The sequence below is a fragment of the Apodemus sylvaticus genome, chromosome 5, assembly GCF_947179515.1.
Source record: "Apodemus sylvaticus chromosome 5, mApoSyl1.1, whole genome shotgun sequence".
NCBI lineage: Eukaryota > Metazoa > Chordata > Mammalia > Rodentia > Muridae > Apodemus > Apodemus sylvaticus.
Genome location: NC_067476.1, coordinates 15125744 through 15149687, shown reverse-complemented (window position 1 = coordinate 15149687; position 23944 = coordinate 15125744). Strand labels below are relative to the sequence as shown.

The window sequence follows — 23944 nt, the reverse complement described above, 5'->3', positions numbered from 1 at the left end:
ACGGGCGGCCAGGCGGCGAGCGGTGTCTCGGCAGAGGTAACCTCACGTCCCTCACTCGGACCCCAGCGTCGGAAGCTGCTTTCGGGGTATGAGCTGAGAGCACAGCTCCGAGGCTAGCGGGTGAGTACCCGAAGCTCAGAGCCATCCTAGCCGCGGGGCTTTGGCGAAGACTGCGCTCACCCGCAGGCTTCTAGGCCCCGCCCCGGATTGTCCTGTCTCTGGCCGGAAATAACAACCCCATTAGTGACTTTGCTGCCGGGAGTCGGGAAACCTTGGTTGCTGGCCTGACCCTGTGGTTAGCGTGTAGGAATAAGCGACCCCAGCCCCCTCCTGACTTCCAGAGTAGATACAGCTCAGCTGGGAGGAGTAGATTGGCATTTTGTGAACTTGTTACTCTAAGGAGTTGCTGCCTTTGCAATCCGGTGGTCCTATACTAATTTATTACCCTTTACTGTTTGTTTTTCAAAAATTATTGGGCTGAACTGTCACATGTATATTCTTATTTAAAATGACCACGTGATGCAGGAATAATTGTCTCCATCTATGGAAAGAAGAGAATTGACTTTGTTTCATTCATTCTCTGAGAAAATAGTCTGAGCCAGGCAGTGTACAATATGCAGGGCATCGAACTATGATCAAGGCCCTATGTTGTAGGAGCTTTTCCTATTTTGGAAACATGCAAAAAAGTAAACAACCCATTTTATTCACATACAGGGGCAGAGATCTCGAGGAAGATACCTAAGGGAGGGACTGTTGCTAAAGGCACAGTAATTGGAAAAGTTGATTTTGAGTCCGAGTCTCTCCAACTCCATGTCTTGGATTCTTCCTGTTGACACAAGGCCTCTTTGGCATTTTTAAGTGTCTTTTGGCATAACAGTTGCTTTTAGACCTGAGAACAACAGAAGTTCTAGCATTCAAATCCAGCTTTCTCAGTCAGGTGTTGCAGGAGTTCTCAGCATGTTTCTAAAGGCTTTAGAGATAGAACCTGGCAGAGCTACAGACTTTAATGAGATACTGTCCTCATAAGGGAGCTAAGCTGGACCTGTTAAATGATAGTGTCTGCCTCAGTATCTGTCAATAATTACTTCAATATTTTGCCTTTTTTTTTCTTTTTAAGTTTAGTTCTCTTTCCCTTTCAGAAATTTCTGAGAATAGAGAGTATTTTGTACAAGGATACAGGTTTTGGTTTTTGGTTTGGGGGGTTGGTTTGGATTTTGGTTTTTGTTTGTTTGTTTGTTGTTGTTTTTTGTTTGGTTTGTTTGTTTTCCAAGCAGGGAGGTCTGAAGTCTGGTATAGACAGCTATCTTCCCAGTCCCTTTATCCTTTATCACATTGTCTATTTATTAAAATTTCATTTTTCATCTATAAACTCATTTTTTTCCTTCTCAGCAACCTTAACAAATAAGAAAAGCAGGGTTTATCTTTACAGATCTTTTAGGTGTGTCTACTCTGTGTGTGTGAGCCTTTTGCCTGCATTTGTATATGTACATGACATGTTTGCAGTGACTACAAAAGTCAGAAGAAGGTGTTTCAGCTCCTGGAACTGGAGGTAGTGAGCCCCCAGGTGGGTGCTGGGAACTGAACTCCTGGGTCCTCTGCAAGAGCAACATGTCCTCTTAATGACTGAGTCATCTCTCCAGCACCTCAAAGTTTACTTTAAAAACAGAAAGATGGCTTAGACAGTAAAAGTGCTTCCCATATAACCAAGACAGCCTGAGTTCAATACCTATGACCGAAGTAAAAGTGAAAAGAGAGAACTCTTAAAAGTTGTCTTCTGACCGCTGCCTGTGCTACGTGATAGCACAGCCCCCTCCAGCACCCGGTGACGATAAAGTAAATAAGAGCAGGGAAAGTGAGGTCCCAAGAAAAATAACTTCCAGTGGAAATGGAACAATTTAAGATGAAGTCTTCTGGCTCCTGTATTTTTGCCCTTTCCATTACAGCCTCCTTCATAATCCTTATCCTCCTTTCTGTGAGACGAGATCCTTCAGGAATGAAGACCAGTAATAATTTATCAGTCTTGAATGCTTTTAAGAAGCATGTTCTAAAAGCTTTAGGGATAGAACTTGGCAAAGCTACAGATAGTATCCTTAAGGAGATGCTGTCCTCATGAGGGAACTAAACTGAAGAGTTGTTAAATTACTTGCCAAAGAGTAATTTACACAAAAAGAGTAGATGGTGAACTGTAATAACTAAGGAGAACCATCTCTTGTCATTACCAAAACAGTAAACTTGATCAATGGCTAATATATATTGACTACTTACTGTTGTTAAATATAGTGTTTTTTGTTTTTTATGTATGTAAGTAATCCTCACAACTATCCTGTAAAATAAGAAGTTGCCTCTAATTTTACATTTGAGAAAATTGGAGCCTATAAAATTAGATAATTAACTAAGTTGCATAGCCTGCTTTCAAATCCAGCTCCAACTCGAGAGTCTGCTCCTGTTTCTTGTGCCTCCTCCTCCCTTTATGTGTATTGCTCCAAGAGGAACAGGAACCTGAGCTGCTCTTCCATGCCTCTTCTCTCCAACACCATCAAGACTGACTCTTTCCCAGCCCCCCACCCCCCCACCCCCAGCAGCCCCCCCCCACCCTGGAGTATTATGTAATGATAGAGCCTTTGGCCTCCTGCATCAGTCAGGAAGACTTAGGACTCTCCAAGTGGCAATGCCTCTTTATCCTCAAAGCTAACTCTGGCGGCCAGAAGGGCTGTCCCAAGGGAACTGGTCCAGGGCCCCAGTTAGGGAATAACAGGCCTTTAAAAGACTGCCCAGGGAGCATGTCTTTCTTGGATATATGTTTGGATTGCACGTGAAGTCTTATGCTCACACGATTGTTTTATTCTCCTGCCCGAATGTTCACATTGCCTTTAGTATTTCTTAGAGATTGATGGAAGCAGAAACCAAAACTCTTCCCCTGGAGAATGCATCCATCCTTTCAGAGGGCTCTCTACAAGAAGGACACCGATTATGGATTGGCAACCTGGATCCCAAAATCACAGAGTAAGTCCAGTTGATAAGTACAGAGAGACTCAGCATGTACTGCAGATGCTCTGGAGGCTTCTCAGGGCAGTGGTAGCATCTTGATCCCTTCAGTGCTCTTGGTATTTTCCTCTGATGGGGACATGATGCCGCTTTTAGCCTATTCCCACTTTTTCTACAACTGCAAGGATGACTTTGGTTTCCTTCAAGTGTAAGTCTCTTTCTTTCTAGTCAACAAGGGTGAGACTCTGTCAACTGTTCAACTCTATTCCCAGCATTTCTGGAGAATGGTTGTAAAAGCAAACTGAGGCATATTTCATCTCCCAAGAGGAGAAACAAGAAATAATCTTGGGATCTTTGTGATAAGCATATGGCCCCACTTGACTGGTGGCAGTGAGCAGCCACAGAAGCATAGAGAGTGAGTGGGCAGGGATAATAGAGAGCGCTCTAGTGCCTTTGATTCTCACTCACTCACTAAGTGATGGGAGTGCCTGTTGGGTGCCCAGCACCATGTTGAGCAGTTTAAACAGGCTCCATGGGTTGTGATCACTTGAGGACCTCTGACCATCAACTCTTTCTCTACAGTAAAGGAAATGAGGCTCTAAGAGGCAGAATTACCTTGCCCAAGATTACATCACTAATTGAATTCAGAGTCCTCACTCCCACTCAGACCCATTATAGTGAAAAGGAATGTCTTGGCAGAGAAGTACTAGGTCCATGGGGGTGGGAGGGGTGAGGGTGCTGGTTGGTGGCAGAATAGTGAGGGGTGAGTAGACTGTCCATGTGGAATTAGTACTTAAAACAAGCATGAACTAAACCAAAAGTCCTAGAATTATTCCTAGAGAGGGCTAAGTAAACACAAAGGCTTTGAGAGAGGAGCCTTCTCATTTGAGTCTGAGATGAGATGAGGTTTATTTAAAGATTGGGGTTAGGAAAGAGGAAAGAGATGTAATTTTATGTCACAACACAGAGTTTGTCTCCTAAACCTACATAGGCTCAAATCAGATAAATGTAGATATCATTGGATATAAATTACAGCGATACTGAAGATATGTTGCCTTCATGTCATGTTACTGTAGCCATTGGCATACTGGAGTGTGGATTGTATTTATTAACATCCTCTTTTGGATGTGTAAATCAGCACAAGCTCTTCATTAATGTCTGTTCGTGTCAATTTTTCCATCATCTAAAACGCAGGGTATAAGGGAATGTTCCCCAGAGTGGTTTCCATCCCCACCTCTCCTTGTCTGAATGGAAACCTGAAGTGTGGAAACAGTGCTGGTTGTGCTGGCTGTAGTTCTCTGTACTGAGCTCCTGGGCTGCTCCTCTCCTGCTGCTTGTCAGAGTGGATCTGCTCCAGGGCTTATGTCAGAATGAGCGCATGAGTGTATTCCTGAATTCCATCTTTAACAGGAACATTGGATTAAGACTTTCCCATGCTTCATCAAAGGCAGATGTTAAATGCCAACTGGATGTCAGGGCCTTGCTGACTAAAAGTGCTGTGCTGCACCCATAGTATCCCTATTTTTGTATTGCCAAAACAATTTTCTCTATTTTCCCTCTATGATTTCCTTACCGTGAAATGATTTGTCTCTCAAACTGATTTGTTACATCAGTTATTTTTCAAAAGCAGCTACATATCAAAGTTTGCAGTTCATTCACCTGAAAGCTCAGTGTCACTTTGCTAAATTTCATTGAGTGTTGAAGAGACATTATTTCCTTCAAGTTGCTCAAATACCTGAACTTTTAGATACTCAGAGGGCAGAAAATAATGAACCTAGTTAAGTAATTAACATAGTTGCTCCCCGGCCTTGAAGGAGTATGAACACAGGATACTTGTGTTGTCAGTTGAATCAAAATCTCTAATCTAACAATGACTAGCAAGGAAAGTTTGCAGAATGTCTTCCAGTCTCCTAATTAAGCTTGCCCAAGCAAACACTGCTGCCACTTCCTGCTATTTCCTCTTCACCAGAGCCTTCCTTCTCTTTCATAGCTCAGCTCCTTAACCTTAGTTCTTAATATCTTTCAGAAGTTGCTCTGAGTGTTTGTCCTTTAAAAATATTCTCTTGCTTCTTTTCAGGAAACTGTCAGGACTAGTTACAAGAACATCTAATACAATCGTAGGGGGTGGTATTTTGCTTTTGTTATTTTATATACACAGGTTCGTTTTGACTGCATGTATGTCTGGAGTACCACATGTATGTCTAGTGCCCCCAGGAGAGCAGAAGAGAGCATCAGATCCCCTGGAGGAAATAAAGTTACAGATGGTTGTAAGCCACCATATGGGTGCTGGGAGTAGTTTCCAGGTCTTGTGGAAGAACATCCATTCTCTGAACCACTGGGCAATCTCCAGCCTTAATGGTAGTTTTTCAGACAGCATTTGAACAATGCAATGTGTCATTCATTTTCCCCACATCTATTGTCATTAGTTCTGGCTGTTCTGTGTGTATCTGTGTCTTTTGATTATTAATCTGGGTGGTTCTTAAGTTATACTAGGATATCCTTCAGTCTTTTTTCAGGAGTATGACAGTCTAGCACCCAAACATTATGCTCTTTGCACTCGTGGTGATTCCTTACCCACAGTTCAGTTACATAAACTCTTGGATCCTGTTCTGATGTGTTAGATATTGTGAACTTACATGAATAATTAAAATACAACCACTCCCAAATACTGCTGTATTGTAAGATTGAGCTTTTGTGAGCATGGTGTCTTATCAGTGCTTACTGTTTGACAGCTATGCTGCATGCCAGAGGCATTCATGTTAACGAAGTAGCTCTTGAAGGAGTGGTGGGCGCTTGCTCTTACAGCAGTAGTCAAGCCACTGAATCCCACTAATTCCCACTGTGTTCTGATGCCTCGACTTCTTTGTAATTCATAGTTTTATAAAGTGAGAATGTTCAACTGAATAGCACAAACATTTCCTCTAACTCTCTATGAAGTCCTGTTATTTTACCTCATAACAGCCTAGGTAAGTGGAACAGATTAGCCATTTTTTATAGGAAAAGGGAAGTTACATGAGTTGGTTCAATTTACAGAGCAGTTTATGATAGCTCTAGCTTCCTCCTCCTAGTTTACTGCACCTCCCTCAGATGGTCTGGTAGTCAGGGTAACTGAGCAATCAATGGCCTAAAGCATCCTGCTTTTAACTTAAACTTGTGGAAACTTCTAAATTACTGTGAGACCTGTACTGTAAGCTTAGAACATTTCCTTTAAATATCACCAATACTTTCATTTCAGCAGGGAAGCCAGAAAGTTAGTATCTTAGATGGTAATTGACATTCTGTACTTAGAGCTGGCTTTCTTATTCACATATTAAATGTGCTTTATAAAATAAGAAAGTAACTTTTGCATTGTATGTAAATGTGAGAGAGACCATTAGTGGAAATGTGAATAGTGCCTTCTAAGCAGAGGGAAACCGTGAACGTATGTAAGTCAGGGTTCAGAAAGAAGGCTCCGTGTAAACAGATCCCAAAGAACCATTTGACTTAGGCAAGGATGAGTACTAAATGGTAACGACGGCAGCTGGATAGGTAGAATGCTGTCAGGTGAAGATGGGCTCTTTAAATTATATTCAGACAAGTTGGAATTCATGTGGAACGTCCCGAGGATTTTAACAAGAACCCGATATCAAGACAGTAATGTTTTAGTGGGGGATTCAGCTGCACACGTGCAAGGTGGATTAGAGGGGCCAAGACTGAGGGTGCGGGTTAGTTGGCAGATACTCACCTGTTGCCATCCCCACACAGATGGGACAGTGAACTTGGAGATTGGTGGGTGAGTCTGAGATGTGAAAAATGGGAATTGAAGAAGAATGGAGAGGAAAGATGATTCTGAAGGGTGTTGCAATTTTTGTTTTATAACACTAGGGCTCAGACTCAGCCCCAGAGAGGTCTTGCTGGGAAATGGAAACAACTCAAGCGCCTACTGACCATAGAGCAGTAACGAAGAAGTCAGTTTGCAGTAAAAGCCATGAGGTGAAGGGCCACCAGGTGCAAGTGTCCTTCTGGTGCTGACTTTCAGGGGTTTAACTGGGAACCAGGACTCACTGGAAATAGAAGCACAAGCCTGTAGCAGCAGTGTTTCCCTTTTCTCTCTCAGCCCATCCCACATTCTTTCTTCACAGTCCATGGTTTGCATGACATTTTGTTTGCTGTTTGCTCCCTTAAGTCTGAAACAATAAAGCAGTTAGTAAGGTGTATAGCACAGGACAAAGAGATTCTCACAGTAATTTCTATAGCTATAAATAAAAATTTCTCTAAAAACACTATATATAAATTTTTTTTAAAATCCTAAAGATCATTTCATTGGCTCTCTGTTGCCTCTCTGTTTCCTGTAATCTCAAAACAAGATTCCCTGTATACACATTCCTCATGACCTGACCCTCCTCTCTACTCTCCTCCAGACTTTACTTTTCTCGTTGCATGGTATGAGTTCACTCATACTAACACTGCATTCAGATGTCCCCCTTCCTTGGGCTTCCTACACTCCTCACTGCCACCCCCCACCCACCCTACCCACCCCACCCCACCCGGTGTGATTATAGGGTTTTTTTTTCCCTCTAATCAGCATTGAGGGCCTAGAAAACAGTTTTATTCATATAGAGATCCTTGACACATAGTAGGTATCTGTTTTAGCATTTGTACTGGTGATTGCTTCTGTGCCACCAGGCAGGAAGGCTATTTTAATGACTCATTAGGAGAAGAAAGCCCTGATTGGGTTACAGAAGTGTGTGGGGGACAAGTATCCTAATTGTCTCTCCCAAGGCAGCAGGGTGCACATTTCATTAAGGGAAGCAAGCCCACTGTTGAGGACTGAGCTCCCATACTCCAGCAGCAATGAAAGTGCTTGCAGATGTGGAAGCAAGAGGCTTCAGGCTTCTTTCACTATCTGAGCCTGCAGTCACCATCTCCAGGAAGCAAAGTAGTAAACATTTCATTCCTTTTGTTTCAGTGTTCCGATAATTTCAAGAAATTATCAAACAAGAAAAGAAATCTTAGAGAAGTTGAAAGACACAGACCTAAGCAGATGTTCCTGGAATCTTAAGGTCACACTTCTCAGGCAGCATGTGTTTGTTAGCTTTACAATGAATAATCTGTTGGCATTTTTTTCCTGAGTAAATTAAAATTCATTTCCTAGGAAATGCCAATCGCGTTACCTTCCTGCTATTTAGCAGAACGGAGCTAATGAAAAGATAGCTGTGCCGCAGTAGCCTTAAGTTCTGTTTTGTTTTAAATGGATTTGACCCACCATTCTGTGCCATTGACATGGTGTGAAGGCTTGAATGGGTGTAGTAAGAGCAGGTGTGGCTGTGAATTGAAGTCTGTAGGGGAGACAGCCTTGCTATAAGCGTGTGCAAGTAATCAACAACAGAGGTTTGAGGTGTCTCCCAGCTCCCCCCAAGAGTCTTGCATTCTCCCTGGGTAATTGAGGTTTCCTGATGGGAGACAGAAATTAAGTGCCAGGTCATGGTTGTTTTCTGTTTCAAAACTAGTCCAAAGGACCACATTACTGTCCACAGTGGGGCTTGAAAACCTTCTGTCCTATCCCAGTCCTACTCCTGTATTGTATCTTTCTGCGGTGATATCAGACACCTGATTAACTATGATGGACATGCTTATTGATACACATCAGTGTCAGATTGGGTGCAGCGTGTGATATATTTCCCTTCCCTGCTTCCCAAAGGAGACCTTGCCCAAGAATATCTTTTGGTGTGTTTCTCCTAGAAAACAATGTGAATATAAATGTGCCTGGCAGACTTTCCTGACTCCCCATGAGGTAGAATTCCAAGTAGTAACACATTTAGCATGTGGGCTGATACCTTTTTAGTATCAAGGGGACAGCATTGTTTAGAGAACGCCTTGACTCCATTTGAATAGCTTAGAGGATGCCAGGAGGAAGGCCAGAGGAAAAGGAAATGGGAGAGCTGTTGGTTTGTCTCACCCTTGCATCGGATGACAGGAAGTCAGAATGGAGATCATGGAGATTGGCCACAGCAACCTGCTAAGGCCACATCTGTACCAACAACTCAAAACCTTATAGGAACCAATGAGCATTAAGAGTGGGGCCTATAGGAAAGGGATACGCAGAATGGCAAAGCAGTAGTTTGGGTGAACCTCTGCCGGGAATAAATTCCTTCCCTGATTCTTCTCATCTGACTGTACCCCAGAGTGTATACTATATTACAGAAACTGAGGCTGGCTGGTTCCAGAGCTGGCCAGTGTCCCCTACATGGTGAGAGCAGCCTCAGTCTTGTTTGGCTTCCATGTTGTCCTAATTTCCAGTCACATTTTAAATCCTGTGGAAGTGCAACTAACTTTAGTTTTTATTCCAGCAGAGTCACTCTCAGGTACAGTTTGTAGTTAATGATTAGCTACAAAGTGTAATAGAGAGCTGTTTTAGGACTGGCTTTTGTATGTGGAATGGGGATGGTTGTGCAACTTTGTTTATTTTTGATACAGGGTAGGTTTAGCTTCTGGTGAACTTACTACAGATATTCATAAAAGCTCTTTCATTGCCAAGAAATTAAAAAATAAATAGATAGACACTGTTTTTGAGTTTTTCTCCAAAAGAAAAACAAATAGTGTGTGCCAGACAGCTGTTTGTTACGTGTGGTTTTGTTGTTTGGTATTTTGTGTTGGACAGATGCATTGAAGGCATGTCCATTCTAGTTCTCACTCCAAATAGAGGCAAACAGTCCTGTTTCCCAGATAAACTAAGAGCCATTTGTAGGAAAGCATAGGGCGTTAGCCAGGGAACTTTTTTGCCTCCCGCTTTTATTTTATCTTACCTTTGAGGCTGAGCAGCCAGCAGCATCCCCTGAGTGAACTCCTGGCTCTTCTGTCTCCACAGATACCACCTCCTCAAGCTCCTCCAGAGGTTTGGCAAGGTGAAGCAGTTTGACTTCCTCTTCCACAAGTCGGGTGCCTTGGAGGGCCAGCCCCGAGGGTACTGTTTTGTTAACTTCGAAACTAAGCAGGTAATTGCACCCCCTCCACCTCCTGTAGTCTGCACTCTGTCATAATCCATTCATATCTCTTGACCACCAGACCACATGGGCAGGAGTCACATCTGGTTATTGTCTGCACCTCACGCCGAGCTAAAGGCTATGTCCTTCCCCCAGTGATTTAAGTAGTACAGCTTGGCAAGCATCCCCCTCCTGGACTCAAGAGAGTTACAGTCTCTCGAGTTACAGATTCAGTGAGACTGCCACAAAACACAGGTGATGGGCAGTGGGGTGGGGGGATGCATTCAACATTGGCCTTGCTACTACATGTGCACATGCATGGGCCCACACACTACTCATATTACTCATGTGCATGCATAATTTATATACACATGTTCAAAGTGTGTGTGTGTGTGTGTGAGAGAGAGAGAGAGAGAGAGAGAGAGAGAGAGAGAGAGAGAGAGAGAGAGAGATTCTCAGTCTCAAATGATGCATACAAATTTTATTTGTGTGATGTTGGGATTAGACCCAAGGCCAGTATGTCTACTCCTATTTTTTTTTTCCCCTTTGAGACAACCTCAATATGTAATCCCTCACAGAGTGCCTGCCTCTGCCTCCTCAGTGCTGGAATTAAAGCCACACTCCATCACGCCTATGTGAACCCAGGGTTATGTTAAACCCAGGGTTTAATGCATGCTATCAAGATAAATACCCATGACATAACCCTGCTCAGTAATACGTGTTGATCTTCAGTGATCTGGATCGCAGATTTGTGTTTCACATGTGACTTAGAGATTAAAAGTAAGCATCAGGTGCTGTATGGTGTGCTGACATTTGTAATCCCAGCACTCAGGAAGCAGATGCAGGTGGGATCTCTGCATTTGAAGCCAGCCTGGTCTTCTATAGTAAGCTCCAGTCCAGCCAAGGAGAGAGAGAAAGGGGAGGGAGGGGGAGAGAAGGAGAGGGAGAGGGGAGAGAAGGGGGACCGGGGAGAGAGACAGAGAGAGCCCTAAGTTCTAGTGACTGCATAATATCACATGGGATCATGTTACCTGAACCTCAGTGGTTAGCTGTTTGAATTGCCAGCAGCGACTTACTATATAAACATTATAGAGTGGGGTTATAGCTCTAACCCAACAACTGCATTTAGGGAAATGGAATGAATGGCATCACCAAAAGGCATCACTTTTAGCCATGCAGATTGATGTGTTTTATGCCCGTGCTTGGGAGACAGGGGCAGGTGGATTTCTGAGTTCGAGGCCAGTCTGGTCTACAGAGTGAGTTACAGGACAGCCAGGGCTACACAGAGAAACCCTGTCTCAAGTAACCAAAACAAAACAAGGCATAGGCATAATTTTCCTTAATGTAGTTGCCACAGCTGGGCATAGTTGTACATGACTGTACATAGTAAGGAGAAAAGATAGAGTTGCCAGAATTCCTACCAGAAATGATGTGTCAGAGAGTTCTAAGATTGCACGAGGGCATCATTTATCCTCACCAGTCAGTGTTGAGAGTTTTCTATTTCCTCTCATTTTTTTACAGATATCCTAGGCAACAAATGAAATGTTATTTTAGTTGTCTACTCCTTTTTGGAAGCAATTAAAGGATGTTCATATGATAACCATTTTAAGTGTTTTTTCCTTGATAGAGTGATGAGGATTCCTGCCAACAACTGAAACCAGAGGTCATGGTAGGAACATATGTTTAAAAACCCTGGACTAGTAGGCACAAAACATACTTTATATTCCTGTATTTTTTATTTAAACTTTGATCAAGTCTCTTTTGGCCTCAGTTTTACCTAAAAATGGGGAAGAGTGCGAGGTTTTCTTTTGCATTTGGAGAGACTATGAGGATAGGTAAATATACATGTGACATCAGAGTTGGCATTTAGTATTAAATTTGTGAACTTTGAAACAGTGTACAGAAATGGCAATTGTTCTTTTAGAATGCTTATCCCTTGTGGGCCTCTACTGCTGCTGATACTTTAAAGCTAAGAGAACATGGACATTCTAGCCCTGCAAGTGAAACAAAGTATGTGTCCTGTGTAGCACTCTGCATGCTGTGGTGGAGCATTCTTAGAGCCTGTGAATAGCACAGGCCAGATACACAGTGGATAGTGAGTAAACGTTCAAGGACTAGATGGCTGCTGAGGGCTGGAGCCTCACTGCTGAGACCAGAGTGGTGTGCTTTTATGTGTACTACTCCTTGACCTCCACACTCCTGCTGCTACAGTCTTCCCCTTGGGCCTCTTCACCCCTACCTATTACATGTGGGGTGCATTCAGTTGAATGCCTCGTGGACTCCCATGGTTCGTCAGGATGGGAAAGTCTAGCCAGGTTTGCTGAGTGACTTCTCCAGACTTAGGCCTTCCTTTTTACCTTGTAGCTGCTGTATCTGATCAGGAAAGGGCCAGAAGAGCGTGTGTGCTGAAAACCAGCTGCACAGGCTGACTCGCACAGACAGCTCACTCAGTCTCTTGGGTTAGCCAAGCCTTTTCCGGCCTGATTTCTTTCTTATCCTTGGAGCTATAGTCAAAGATATGGTGCCAGAGCTCCTGAGTGAGCGCAGGTTTGTGATGTAGTCTGCACCCCAGCTGAAGCATGTGTGTGGAGCGATAGCACCTGAGAGGGCGGTGCTGTCAGCTCACATAGGAGGGGCCTCTCCAGTGCTCCCTGCTTGTCATGCCCTCTGAAGACTCATAGCCACCACTGAGGAACAAGTACTAGTGACTGTATTTTACAGATGACAAATGCAGACTCTTTAAGTACCTGCCAAATACTGTACTACCAACATATGACAGGAAGTGAAATTTTGTTTCATTTTAAAATTTGATGTTATGTTATATAATAACATATAATAAAATATGTTATTGTTGTTTTACCATTTAAAATTAATTATAAGCCAAGTTGATTTATAAACCAACTTACAAAGGCAATATGGTTAGAAACCCAGCTATTGAAACTTACTGAGGCCCTTGAGAACACAGACAACTGGTAAGTGTTTAAATTTCTGACTGACTCTTGTCTGTCTTGGGCAGGAAGCAGAACAAGCCATCCAGTGTCTCAATGGCAAGCTGGCACTGTCTAAGAAGCTAGTGGTACGATGGGCCCACGCTCAAGTCAAGGTAAGTCTATGGGGAGACAGACAGCAAAGCACCGCATCCTAGCTGAGTCTAAAGAACAGCCCCCACTCTCCATTACATCCAGCCTATTTGAACCACACCGTGCTTTGCTCTCCTGTTAAAATTTACCATGTGTCTTGCCAGACTTTTCTCTTGAAAACTTCTCAAGAGGAAGTAAGTTCCTTCATTGTTTCTCTGCACATGTTCACAGATCCTGCTTTGACTGATTTTTGCATGTGGCTAATGTGTACACTGAGACCTCCATCTTTTTTTTTTAAATGGGAATTGTTCTTGGGGGAATCTATTTTAAAAGTCGTCACTGTAGACATTAATGGGCTCTTCCCAGCCTCACATCTCTAAGGAGAGTTTGCATGTATTTATTGTTCTAAATACTTGAGAAGTGGGTAGGTTCTTTGTGCCTCTGCAGTCTTTCTCCTGCAGAGGTTGGGAGAATGGAGTGTGGGTTTATGGAACTTTGCAGAGCCTATGATTCCAGGCCTTGAAAAATGGCACACTGCCGTGCCCATTGTATAGTTGGTCTCTTGGGGAAAGGTACTATAAAAGCTGTGGCTATTTTTTTTAAAGGTATTCTAGCCAGGCTATGGTGGCACACGCCTTTAATCCCAACAATTGGAAGACAGAAGCAGGTGGATTTCTGTGAGTTCTAGGACAGCTTGGTCTATAGGGCAAATTCCAGGACAGCTTGAGCTACACAAAGAAACTCTGTTTAAAACAAAACAAAACAAATGAAAAGGTACTGTGTTCCAGTGGCACACAGGTGGTAAGGCGTGTGGATTCAAGACAACCATTGCTGCCAACCTACCAGCAGACAGATATGTGGCTGTCAGAGCTGGGTCTTCTGCTCTTAGCTAGATAAACCCAGGTTCTGATCTGAGGCGTGCTGCCTGCTGCCCAGCACACTTCCCTGTAAGAACTCAGAGTAAACTGACATCTGAAGAACATATCCTTGATGAAAATCAAGTTGTATAAGCTGTGAGGCCTGTGCACATTCCAGGTCATGATGGGGCAGGCACACTTGGTGTCTTAGACACAGAATTTGCTCAGAATAAGACTATGTCTCATTTGCCAAAGTGGCTAGTGTTTCCCATCCTGCATCTCATGAAGGGGCAGGCAGGAGAAATCACCCTTCATCCTGTCTTTCATATGAAATCTCTACCTCGTGGTTCCTCTCTGACCAGAGGCTCCTGATTGCTCTTCAGGATTGCACTTAGTTTCACAACAAGTATGTAATTATCTGACATCAAATTAAACTCCTTTCCTATGTAATGTTTTCTGTATCCGCCACTGAATGTTGTTACTACTCCTCTTCTCCACTCAGGCCTATTAAGAGTTGAGTATTATGCTTGGTACTTTGCAGAATCTAACAGAATTTTAAAGTGTTTTGAATAAAACAAATACTGTAAGAGGCATTATAGGGCAGCTGTAAGAATATAAGAGGGCAGCCCTGCTGTGCATTTGTACCATCTGTGAATTTGAGCAATGAAATTCTTTGCTGGGAAATTCTTTCTCTTCCCAAAAAGACTGACTTCTTGATTTCTTTTTCTAGGACAAAATTTTTGCATTAATATTAAATATAAAGCAGGCCTAAGATTGCCTAGAAATATGCTGATGATAAACTGGATAGGATTAGCATGTCTTAACCCATGTAGTACTTACTGTCAGAACTGATTTCTGCCTAGGTGAAATAATTTACCCTTTTATTCACTTTCAGAGATATGATCATAACAAGAATGATAAGATCCTTCCCATCAGTCTTGAGCCATCCTCAAGCACTGAACCTGCTCAGTCTAACCTCAGGTAAGGTGTCATCTGTAGGACTGTCATGAACTGTTTCTAAATACTTCCATTTATAGCATAGTGAATCTACAGGCTCTTAATCTAGAGTAGAATCACAGATCTGTTGTTGTTGAGAGAGATACATTCAGTATATATTTCCTCTTCTTCCACACTCCCCCACCATAATCAGGTACCAGGTACCACCATTTATAGAATTCATTCACTGAAAAAAGAACAGGTTTAATGATCACACACTGCTCCTTGAGCTAGCACTGGGAGATATATCACACACAGCCCTGACTCTGAAAACAAGCATTCTAATGAGACCTCTGTCTTGGTGCTTGCTTAATTCCTCCCGGACCATGGACTCTCTTATGTTTGTAGACATTTTATTCTATGTATCCTTGCAGCAACTATAATAGTTTTGTTCCAGTTTGTATGGCTTGTCAGCTGCTTCTTTGGAGTTAATTCAAAACAGGGGCACTAAGAGTTGTGTAGGGAAGGGGAGTTCAGTGGGTGGCTAAGCAGAAGCAGTTGTGTGTGTGTGTGGTGTTTGGGGATTTTGTTGGTTTTTGTTTTTTCTTTCTTTGCACTGTAGCTTAGGGAAAAAAATTAACAATAACAGTAACAATAGTCAGGATCTATTGAACTGTCTATAGCAAGAACTATGCTAAGTACTTTATTTAGAGTATATACTTTAATACCATAAAAAGCATTTCACATATGGAAGAACTGAAGCTTAGAAAAGTGAAATACCACTGCTGAAACCATGCTGGTAGTAAAGTAATAGAACCAGAATTTAAAAACAGGCCTATGGGCCATCCTTGGCTTCCTGCTTCAGAATCCCCAGGTGACACATGATAAGACTCATTTTGATGCCTCAGGAGAGCAGAGGTGTGTGGGGGACACCCACTGACCGGAAGTCAACACTTAAACGCTCATTCAGTGCAAGGTTATAAACTGCCATACCTGCTTACATGGGATACCAGACAGGAAGGAAGCATGTGCCCTCACAAGTGCTGTTCACTGAGCCACACGGAGTTAATGCATCACTAAAGTGCAAGGGGAGAGAGATGGTCTAGAGATTGAAATTAATGGTACATTGAGAGCTCATATCCATGTCCCATCATCCCCATAGCTCAAGCTCTGCTGTCACAGACTGAGCTTCTGTCCTGCTCTCTAGCTGATGCCCGTGGTCCCCTGTGAGAGTGAGCATGGCTTTAACTGTCCTCTGCTTGCAGCTAGTTCGCCACAGCCTGGTGCTTTCCATCTACTCTTTAATAGAAGTCGTTCAGTCTGTGTTTACGACTGTGCTTCAGTAGAGGAGGGTATTTCCCTGTGACTCATGCAGATGGAAGAAAGACCAAAGTACATCTTTGTAACACAATGTAATGCACTTAGAAATAAAATGTAGAGCTACTTTGATAGCATGAATTTCAAAAAATGCATGTTTTTGTATGGTCCACGTGACGTTTGGATACACGTATACAGGGAAAGCATCTGCCTTTCCCCAAGTTTGGCCCTTGTTGTTGACTTAGTTCTTAATTGGTTGCTCACAGGCGTGTAAGGGAATATGTTCAACTGCTGCATGCCGTGCTCAGGTCTCAGAAGACCGCGTGAGCCTCCTTAGGCGCCATAGACCATTGACAGCATCAGGCATGAGACATGGGGAGCCCGTGAGGCATTGCACTATCACCTGAGTGCTTTGCAGTTCGATCCAGGGAGAAGTAAATGCCTCCCGGCTTCTGCAGCATCCCCCACTTCATCCTCTCTGTGTCTGCAGAGCTACACCACTTCCTCTCTGATGCAGAGGGAAAACAAAGGCTTTGTGACAAAGAGACTGGTTGAATCCTAATCCTACAGTTTGTGAGCCCTGTGAGCCCCTGGGCACATTTATGCCTCTTTGTATTTATCCCATAAAATCCCGAGGGCAATCCTTCTTGGGTTATTTAATAAGGACTGGAAGCAATAAAGTCCTGACAGTGATGGGTATCTGGCTCATTGTAACATATTTTTTAATAAAAATAAACTCGGGCTGTAGATATGGTTCAGAGGTTAAGAACACTAGCTGTTCTTCCAGAGAATGTAGGTTCTATTCCCAACACCTACATGGTGGCTCATAACTATCTGTAACTCCAGTTCTAGGGATCTGATGCACTCTTCTAGACTCTGGGGGTATCAGGCACAAACATATATGCAGGTCAAACAGCCACATAAAATAAAAGATTTTTCTAAAAATAGAAGACTTGATAAGACTGAAAAAAAAATATTACTCAGTGTCTGAAAAGATGTAGTGTGTATTAGTTAATAACATGGACCTTTGAGCCAGTTTGTATCCACATCTCAACTCTCACTCAAGAGCCATTTATCATTTGCAAAATAAGAAATAGAACCTACCTTTAACACGATTGTCAGTCCTGTCTTTTGTTTACTTTCTGACAAGCACTGAGATAGTGCCTAAAGTCTCTGTCTCAGGGCTGACTATGTAAGGGTATATGACATGCAAAACTCTGCCTGGGCTTATAAAAACATAATTGGTTTTCAGGCTTCGTTTTTCTTGTTTCATATTTATAATTTTATGTCGAATGCTTCCCTAACACACATCAGCATTAGAAGGGGAGAGATGCTAGCGTTTCCTGAATGTACCTCGGCCCACTCTGACCCTCTGCTGTGCTTTCCAGTGTCACCGCAAAGATAAAAGCCATTGAAGCAAAGCTGAAAATGATGGCAGAAAATCCTGATGCAGAGTACCCAGCAGCGCCTGTTTATTCCTACTTTAAACCGCCTGATAAAAAAAGGACTACTCCTTACTCTAGAACAGCCTGGAAGTCCCGAAGATGATGATCGTGAATTACCAGAGCAACAGAAGCAAAAGGTCTCCATGTCTGAAGTCCTTCGCCTCTGTGCTTTGTAGATGTGAATGGTACTACCAACAGAGCACAGTCTGTTACGCTGGTGACATAGCATGTTTGGGTATCATATGGATGTGTCTTCCCTGAACTATGTGTGGAGTTGAGCATCATCCAGAATAAATAGGAATGTGTCCAAACTGTGATTCGTACACTGAGATGCTCTAGTTGGCTGCATTGTTTGGATTTGTAACCCCAGAAACACAGTGTGCCAGAGAGAAACAAGCACTTAATCAGGAAACTAAATTTACTAACATCCACCAAAAACTTTTAGCCTTTTTATGTGTACACATCTCTTCAACATAAACAAAAAATAAGGGCGAGGGTGGGAAATGAGAGACGTTCTCAGTCATTTTTAGAACTGTTTAAGAATGTACTGTGGAAATCCTTCAGTTGGACTAAAAAGAATTCTTGGCAAAAAGCAGCTGATCCCTTGAGTGAATATTGTAGCAATATTCTGTTTAAGAATTATGCTTATTATTTCCAAATCTCAATTAGGAAAATGTGGTATATGTCTTAAATTGTTTATGTCAACAAAGTATAGAATCACATTTAACGTTTTATACCACAGCAGATACTCTATTTGGAAATCCAGCTTTTATTCTTTGTCAATCATGGTTTCGAATCTGAATGACCTTGCCTTCTATAATATCAAATGTTATTACTAACCTGGATTTTAATACACTTACTGCATGAGATTGTTTTATAGCATGAGGTTGTTCCAGTTAGAACTGTATCATGATCAGTCTAAGTAGAAAAGCAGAATTTCTTTGAAAACCTAAAGTTTGCTGTATTGGTGGTTACTGTCAACTATTCCTTTCTCACAGTGGTGTGGGCTGTAGGAAGCAGCTGAGTGACCTTGTTGCAGCTGAGAAGGAAAGTGCAGTGAGCAGCAGGAGTCAGCAGCCAGTGCTCAGGCCCCAGACCAGAGCAGCCACACATGCTCTGTCCTTTTGGAAGACTGCACGGCTTAAAAGTGAACGTTATTCTGACAGCATGCTTCTCTCCAGATGTCTTTGTCTTTTTGGACGTACTGAATATGGTAGTATAGAGAAGTACATAAACAGACAGCCTTGGGAATGTGTTTCTTCAGCTCAGTGCTGATCACTTTGGTACCAGGCCTGACAAGAGTTTTTGTTTCATTAGCAGCAGCATTCTTCACTGAGCAGATCACTGTCGCTCACCACAGGTGCCACCCATGATGACTTGGATTGTAGAGACTCAAGTCTTCCTAGGGTTAAGACTCTTGACTTGACCTCTGGGGTTTCAGAATCCACAGAACTGCTTCAGATGAATTGTTACTGCTTTTCCCAAGGCCGGTCTTTTTTAGCTATCTTTAGATACTAAGTAAGTCCCAGATTTATCAGTTGTGTGTATCTGTGATGCAGGAAACTCTCCTTCCACTTGGGAGCTCGTTCAGGGAAGTGGGAACACTGGCTCCTATTTGTCTGGTGACTTCTTAGAATATAGAATTCACCATTTCATCCTTAAGTTCTCAAAGGGTTGTGGTGGAGTAGAATTTGATGCCAATAGCCTTCTATTTTTAATAGGAACCTAGAGAACACTTAGGATTATCTACAGTTGTTTCTTTAGAATCTAGAACTATTTATTTGTATTTAAACAATGTCTATGATTTGTACCAATTCTTACCCCTCTATGTGAATAAACGCAAGACGGTATCTTTGTGGTCTTATCGTCTTTCATCCATGTCCTGGATCCCAGGGCTCCACTCAGATCAGCCAGGAGCTTATCCACATGATGTGCTGCTTTCAAGGGCCTTCTCTCCAGAAGGCTCCACGGACCAAGTCTCGTCATCCCTTGGCCTGCCCATCCTTGCCATTAGAGGTGGGGAAGGGGACTAAGTGGTCTCTTGGCACAGGTGGCTGAAAGGAGAATGGGAGATTGAAGTCCCTGCATGTATCATGAATGTTCCTTCTCTCTAAGTACAAGTTTTCACTTAATGAATATGCACATTGTAAACATGTTGAAAGGGTCTGATGAGAAGCTTTGAATTACAGGTGTTAACCCGGGCTATTAAGAGATCATCTGTACTTTGAAATTATTCTTTGGTTGCTATTTGTCAAAAATCATCTCGCTTTTAATTTTGACTTATTTGAGTGGAGAATTGATGGGGAGACTTAGGTAGGAGTGGAGGGTTGATGGGAATACTAAGGGGGAAGGTGTGATGTATCCTCAGACACATGGTATTACTCTAACCTGTTGGATTTCTGTACTTGGCACCTCAGTGTTTGGGGGAAGGGTCACCTGAGAAGACATTACACAAAGCATGTTGTAAATTGGGAAAGCCCTGGTTTTATGAAGCCATGCATTCTACAACCCTATCTCTTATTTACAAAGGTGAGCAGCTAACTTCCAAACCCATCCACCCATTTCTGATTTTTATACTAGTGCATAAAAGAGCAAGGTATTCTTGCCTTATAAACTAAATGTTAAACATTTCCTGTGAAATCACCATGTTCCTAAAATACTTGAACCCCACAAATCTGTCTTTGATTTCTCTCTCTTTTTTTCTTCTTGCTCCTATCTAGTCCATCTTGCAATGCCTTGCTAATTTCCCACCACCTCTAAAGTTGACCCCATCGAGAGGATTTGAACTGAGGGAGTTAAATGCAGGGATTTGAATTCATTAGACAAGTGCTCTTTAAACTACATACTTAGCCCTTTACCTGTGTTTTCATGTTGAGAAAGTATCTCATGCAATAACCCAAGTAGGCCTTGAGCTTGTGTTGCAGACCTCAAGCAGCTGGGCTAACAAATCTTGTCACAAGACCCAACAAGCCTTTTTTTTTTTTTCAAATTCTTTTGAAATGTCATTCTCAAGCTATATACAGTAGTTGTATCTGTAGTCAAAGCTACTTGAGAGAAGTAGAACCACTTAAGTCCAGAAAGTCTTGGAGAGACCATAGCAAGACTTTTTAAACTTTAAATTAAAAAAAAAAAAAAAAAAAAAAAAACATTTGATGGCTTTCCATCACGTCTAGAATATAATCCAAAGATCTATATGGTCCCAAATGACTTGTGCTTAGCTACCGTCTCCTGCATGGCCTCTTCCCCCGCTGGTCATTGTCCTCAGCCATAGTGGCTTCCCTGTTCCTCTGGGTACAAGGGAATAACTCCCTAAGAGGTTCCATTAGCCGCGGCTGTTGCCTGAGATGCTCTTGAGCCTACACCATCTGCTCATTTCTCTCCTCACGTGTCAGTGATTAAGAGGCTGCCCTTGGCCTCCTGTCAAAATTACACCCCTGCCACTTTACACTTCTCGCTGCCTTATTTTCTAAATAGAACTAAGTCACCACTACCCAACATTCTATATAATTGGATATCTGTCCTCCGTTTAAATATAATGTTGACTTCAAAAAATAACATCATCACTGCTATGTCACCAGACTTTTAAACAGTGCCTGTCTTGTAACATGCTCAGTGGAATTGCTGAGTGAGATACTAGGATCTCAGTTGCTTGAAAGTTAAAGAGATTTGTAAGACCATCCTACGTCACTCTTTAGTGATCCAAGTGGAAAATAGGGAAACCCAGAGAGATGATGGGACTTACACAGGATCCTACAGTTAATAGAAGTTCCTGTTTCAGTGTGTCCTTCATGTGGTGAGGCTGAAACCCCATTGTGAAGTGTCAAGAGGTTGGACTAAGTGTGGTGGCATACACCTTCGACCTCAACACTCGAAATATAAAGGCAGGTGAATGTCTGTGACTTCAAGACCAGCCTGATCTACATAGTGAGTTCCAAACCAGCAACATAGTGAGACCCTGTCTCAAGAAAAATAAATGGAAAATGAAGAGGGGACAAGGAAGGAGAGGGAAACCAGGAGATACATGTGTACATGCTTACTCCCCATGACTCATGCATAGCTCACATGTAAACCTCAAGACCCTGTCAGTAAGAAGACCGTCATTACATGCAATCCCTTGACTGCTGGTGGACCTCCAGAACAATGCTGAAATTAACCTCTTTCCTTTAACTCTAAGGTAGCCTGCCTCGTGTACGTCATTATGTTCTTCAAACACAGCACAATAGAAGAGCTTTAGGTAGAATCTTAACTATGTCAGGCCTACAAGCATCTCCCCAAGTGGGTGGTGCCTCGGCAGAGTGACATATACTGTCTCTTTCTGTACAGCTGCGAATGTAAGTGGTTGAGGGAAAAAGTCAAAGACTATTATCTTGTGGCACATGAAAATCAGATTTCAGGGTCCAAGGAAGTTTTAATTAGAACACAGATGTCCTCATGAATTCACGTAATAACTCAGGCCATTTTTCACTCTAGCAACATTTGAGTGGTTACAACAAAAATCATGGGTTCTCAAAGCCTAAAGTATATACATATCTGCTCTAAACTGCCCAGTTATTGGAAATGTCTTCCTGTGGAGGAAACACACTTCTTCCACAACCATAGATACCACCATAGTAACTACAGAAAGTACAGGAAGCAGATGACATAATGGTATGCAATCAATGTTGTTACTTTCCCTTTTCTCCACATCTATTATATACATGAGGGGTTTTGCTTTGTTTCGTTTTTCTGCATGTATGTGTACCATGTGCATGCAGTGCTCTCAGAGGCCAGAAGAGTGTCAGGTCCTCTGGAAATGGTGTTACATATAATTGTGAGCTGCCACATGGGTGCTGAGACCTGAGACCCTGTCTTCTGGAAGGGTCTCTTCTGAAGAGCAGCCATTACTCCAGCCTTCTGTTGCTAGTTTCTTATTTGCTTCTGGAATAGGGAATTGTCTATACCAACCAAGTATCACTGTACTCCAAATGGCTGAAACCTCCTCACTGGCCAATGTGAAGAAGCCAAGCCATATGAACACAAGCATCAGATGTGCCTGAGTGAGTTTTCTAGTCCCAGTCAAATTCTTTCAGCTCATGTGACAAAAATCAATGTTCCAACCACCTTGTAGTATGAATTTTACTGGCTTGTTTAACTAAAAATTTCAGGTATTCATATGGTATGTCCAGAGGCCTGTCTCTGCATTGTGTTTTCCTTTTTTATTAGATCCTTCCATGGGCAAGCTCTTCCTAGTGGTCTCTGGAGAGGAGAGAGATTTGAATCTTGGGTTCAGACCAATGAGAATCTGTCCCAGGACCCAGGACCCAGGTTTTACCTTTCCCCCTTCATTTTCAGTTCAACTTTTACTAGGAGTATTGATTACACAGAATAACATTTTATGTTTCCATATGCCCCGTGACTGCCCCTTCTCAGAAGAGAAGGGGAGGGGGATGGAGGGAGGTACTGTGTAAGGATGGGACCAGGAGGAAGGAGGACCGCGATAGGGATATAAAGAGAATAAATTAATTAATGAAAAAAATCATTAAAATGGTAGGTAGCCTTTTTTTTTCTCCCTAAAATCTCAACTATTTAAGAAGCTGTTCCTGCCCCTCCCCACAGCTAAGGAAACATATTCCACAGCCGTAGACTGTGGCCATGAAGACAACAGAGTCTAATCCCAATACAAGGTAACATACTATGATAAAACAAGAACAGGGGAGAGCTCTCTACTACAGGTAGGGGCAGAGATGAGGGGATAATGATTTCCCAGAAAATGACTGTGCTAAACCAAAGACTTCATAGGTAGGGGGACAGGTGGAATGGGGAGAGGAAATGGTCAGTATAAAGCACTTAGGATTTAACTGCTATGGAAGTAAGTTCTGTCCAGGTACCCTATGTGAAAAATAAACCAGGCTTCTGTGCTTTTATAGTCTTCCCCAGTGTGCTGTCCCCTAGCCCGGGGAGACTCGATATTACAAACTAGAGAGTCTCCCAGATCATCAGCCATCATCACCGCCCTGTACAGAATCCCTGAAAAGATGTTCCTTCTGCTTAAAAGTAATGCTCACCCAGCAAGCATCGCCCCCCCAACACTTGTCTTAAGATATCTTTCTATAAATCTGTAAAAGTTGACCCAAAGCAGTTACTACCTCTCTGCTCTTTAAATACTAAATTCTATTTCAGCATTTATCACTATACAAACTGCTTTATCATTTAACAATGATCACCTCTGAAAGGAAGATAAACCCCGTGTGCCAGGAACCTCCCAGAAAACAGACAAGGCCACTCTTCCCACATAGGGAAGTCTCAGCAGCTCCTGTGGCTTTCATGTCTGTCTCCAGGCTGACATCTCTGAAGCATTCCCTGCCCCCCAGCTTCAGCCTTGT

At 42.6% G+C, this 23944-nt stretch overlaps 1 protein-coding gene across 2 annotated transcripts; it reads left to right on the top strand.

Moving 5' to 3' along the window:
* The first annotated feature begins 21 nt into the window (after positions 1-21).
* Rbm18 (RNA binding motif protein 18) lies at positions 22-19432 on the top strand. Of its 2 annotated transcripts, none has more exons than XM_052182356.1 (6): positions 22-120; positions 2875-3003; positions 9833-9959; positions 12964-13050; positions 14780-14865; positions 17526-19432. In XM_052182356.1, exons 2-6 carry the CDS (start codon positions 2891-2893, stop codon positions 17683-17685), a joined length of 573 nt encoding a protein of 190 aa, XP_052038316.1. In that variant the 5' UTR covers positions 22-120; positions 2875-2890; the 3' UTR covers positions 17686-19432. The 2 variants fall into 2 exon arrangements, with proteins under 2 accessions (XP_052038316.1, XP_052038317.1); XM_052182357.1 differs by having other exon boundaries at positions 25-120; positions 2885-3003.
* Positions 19433-23944: the final 4512 nt, after the last annotated feature.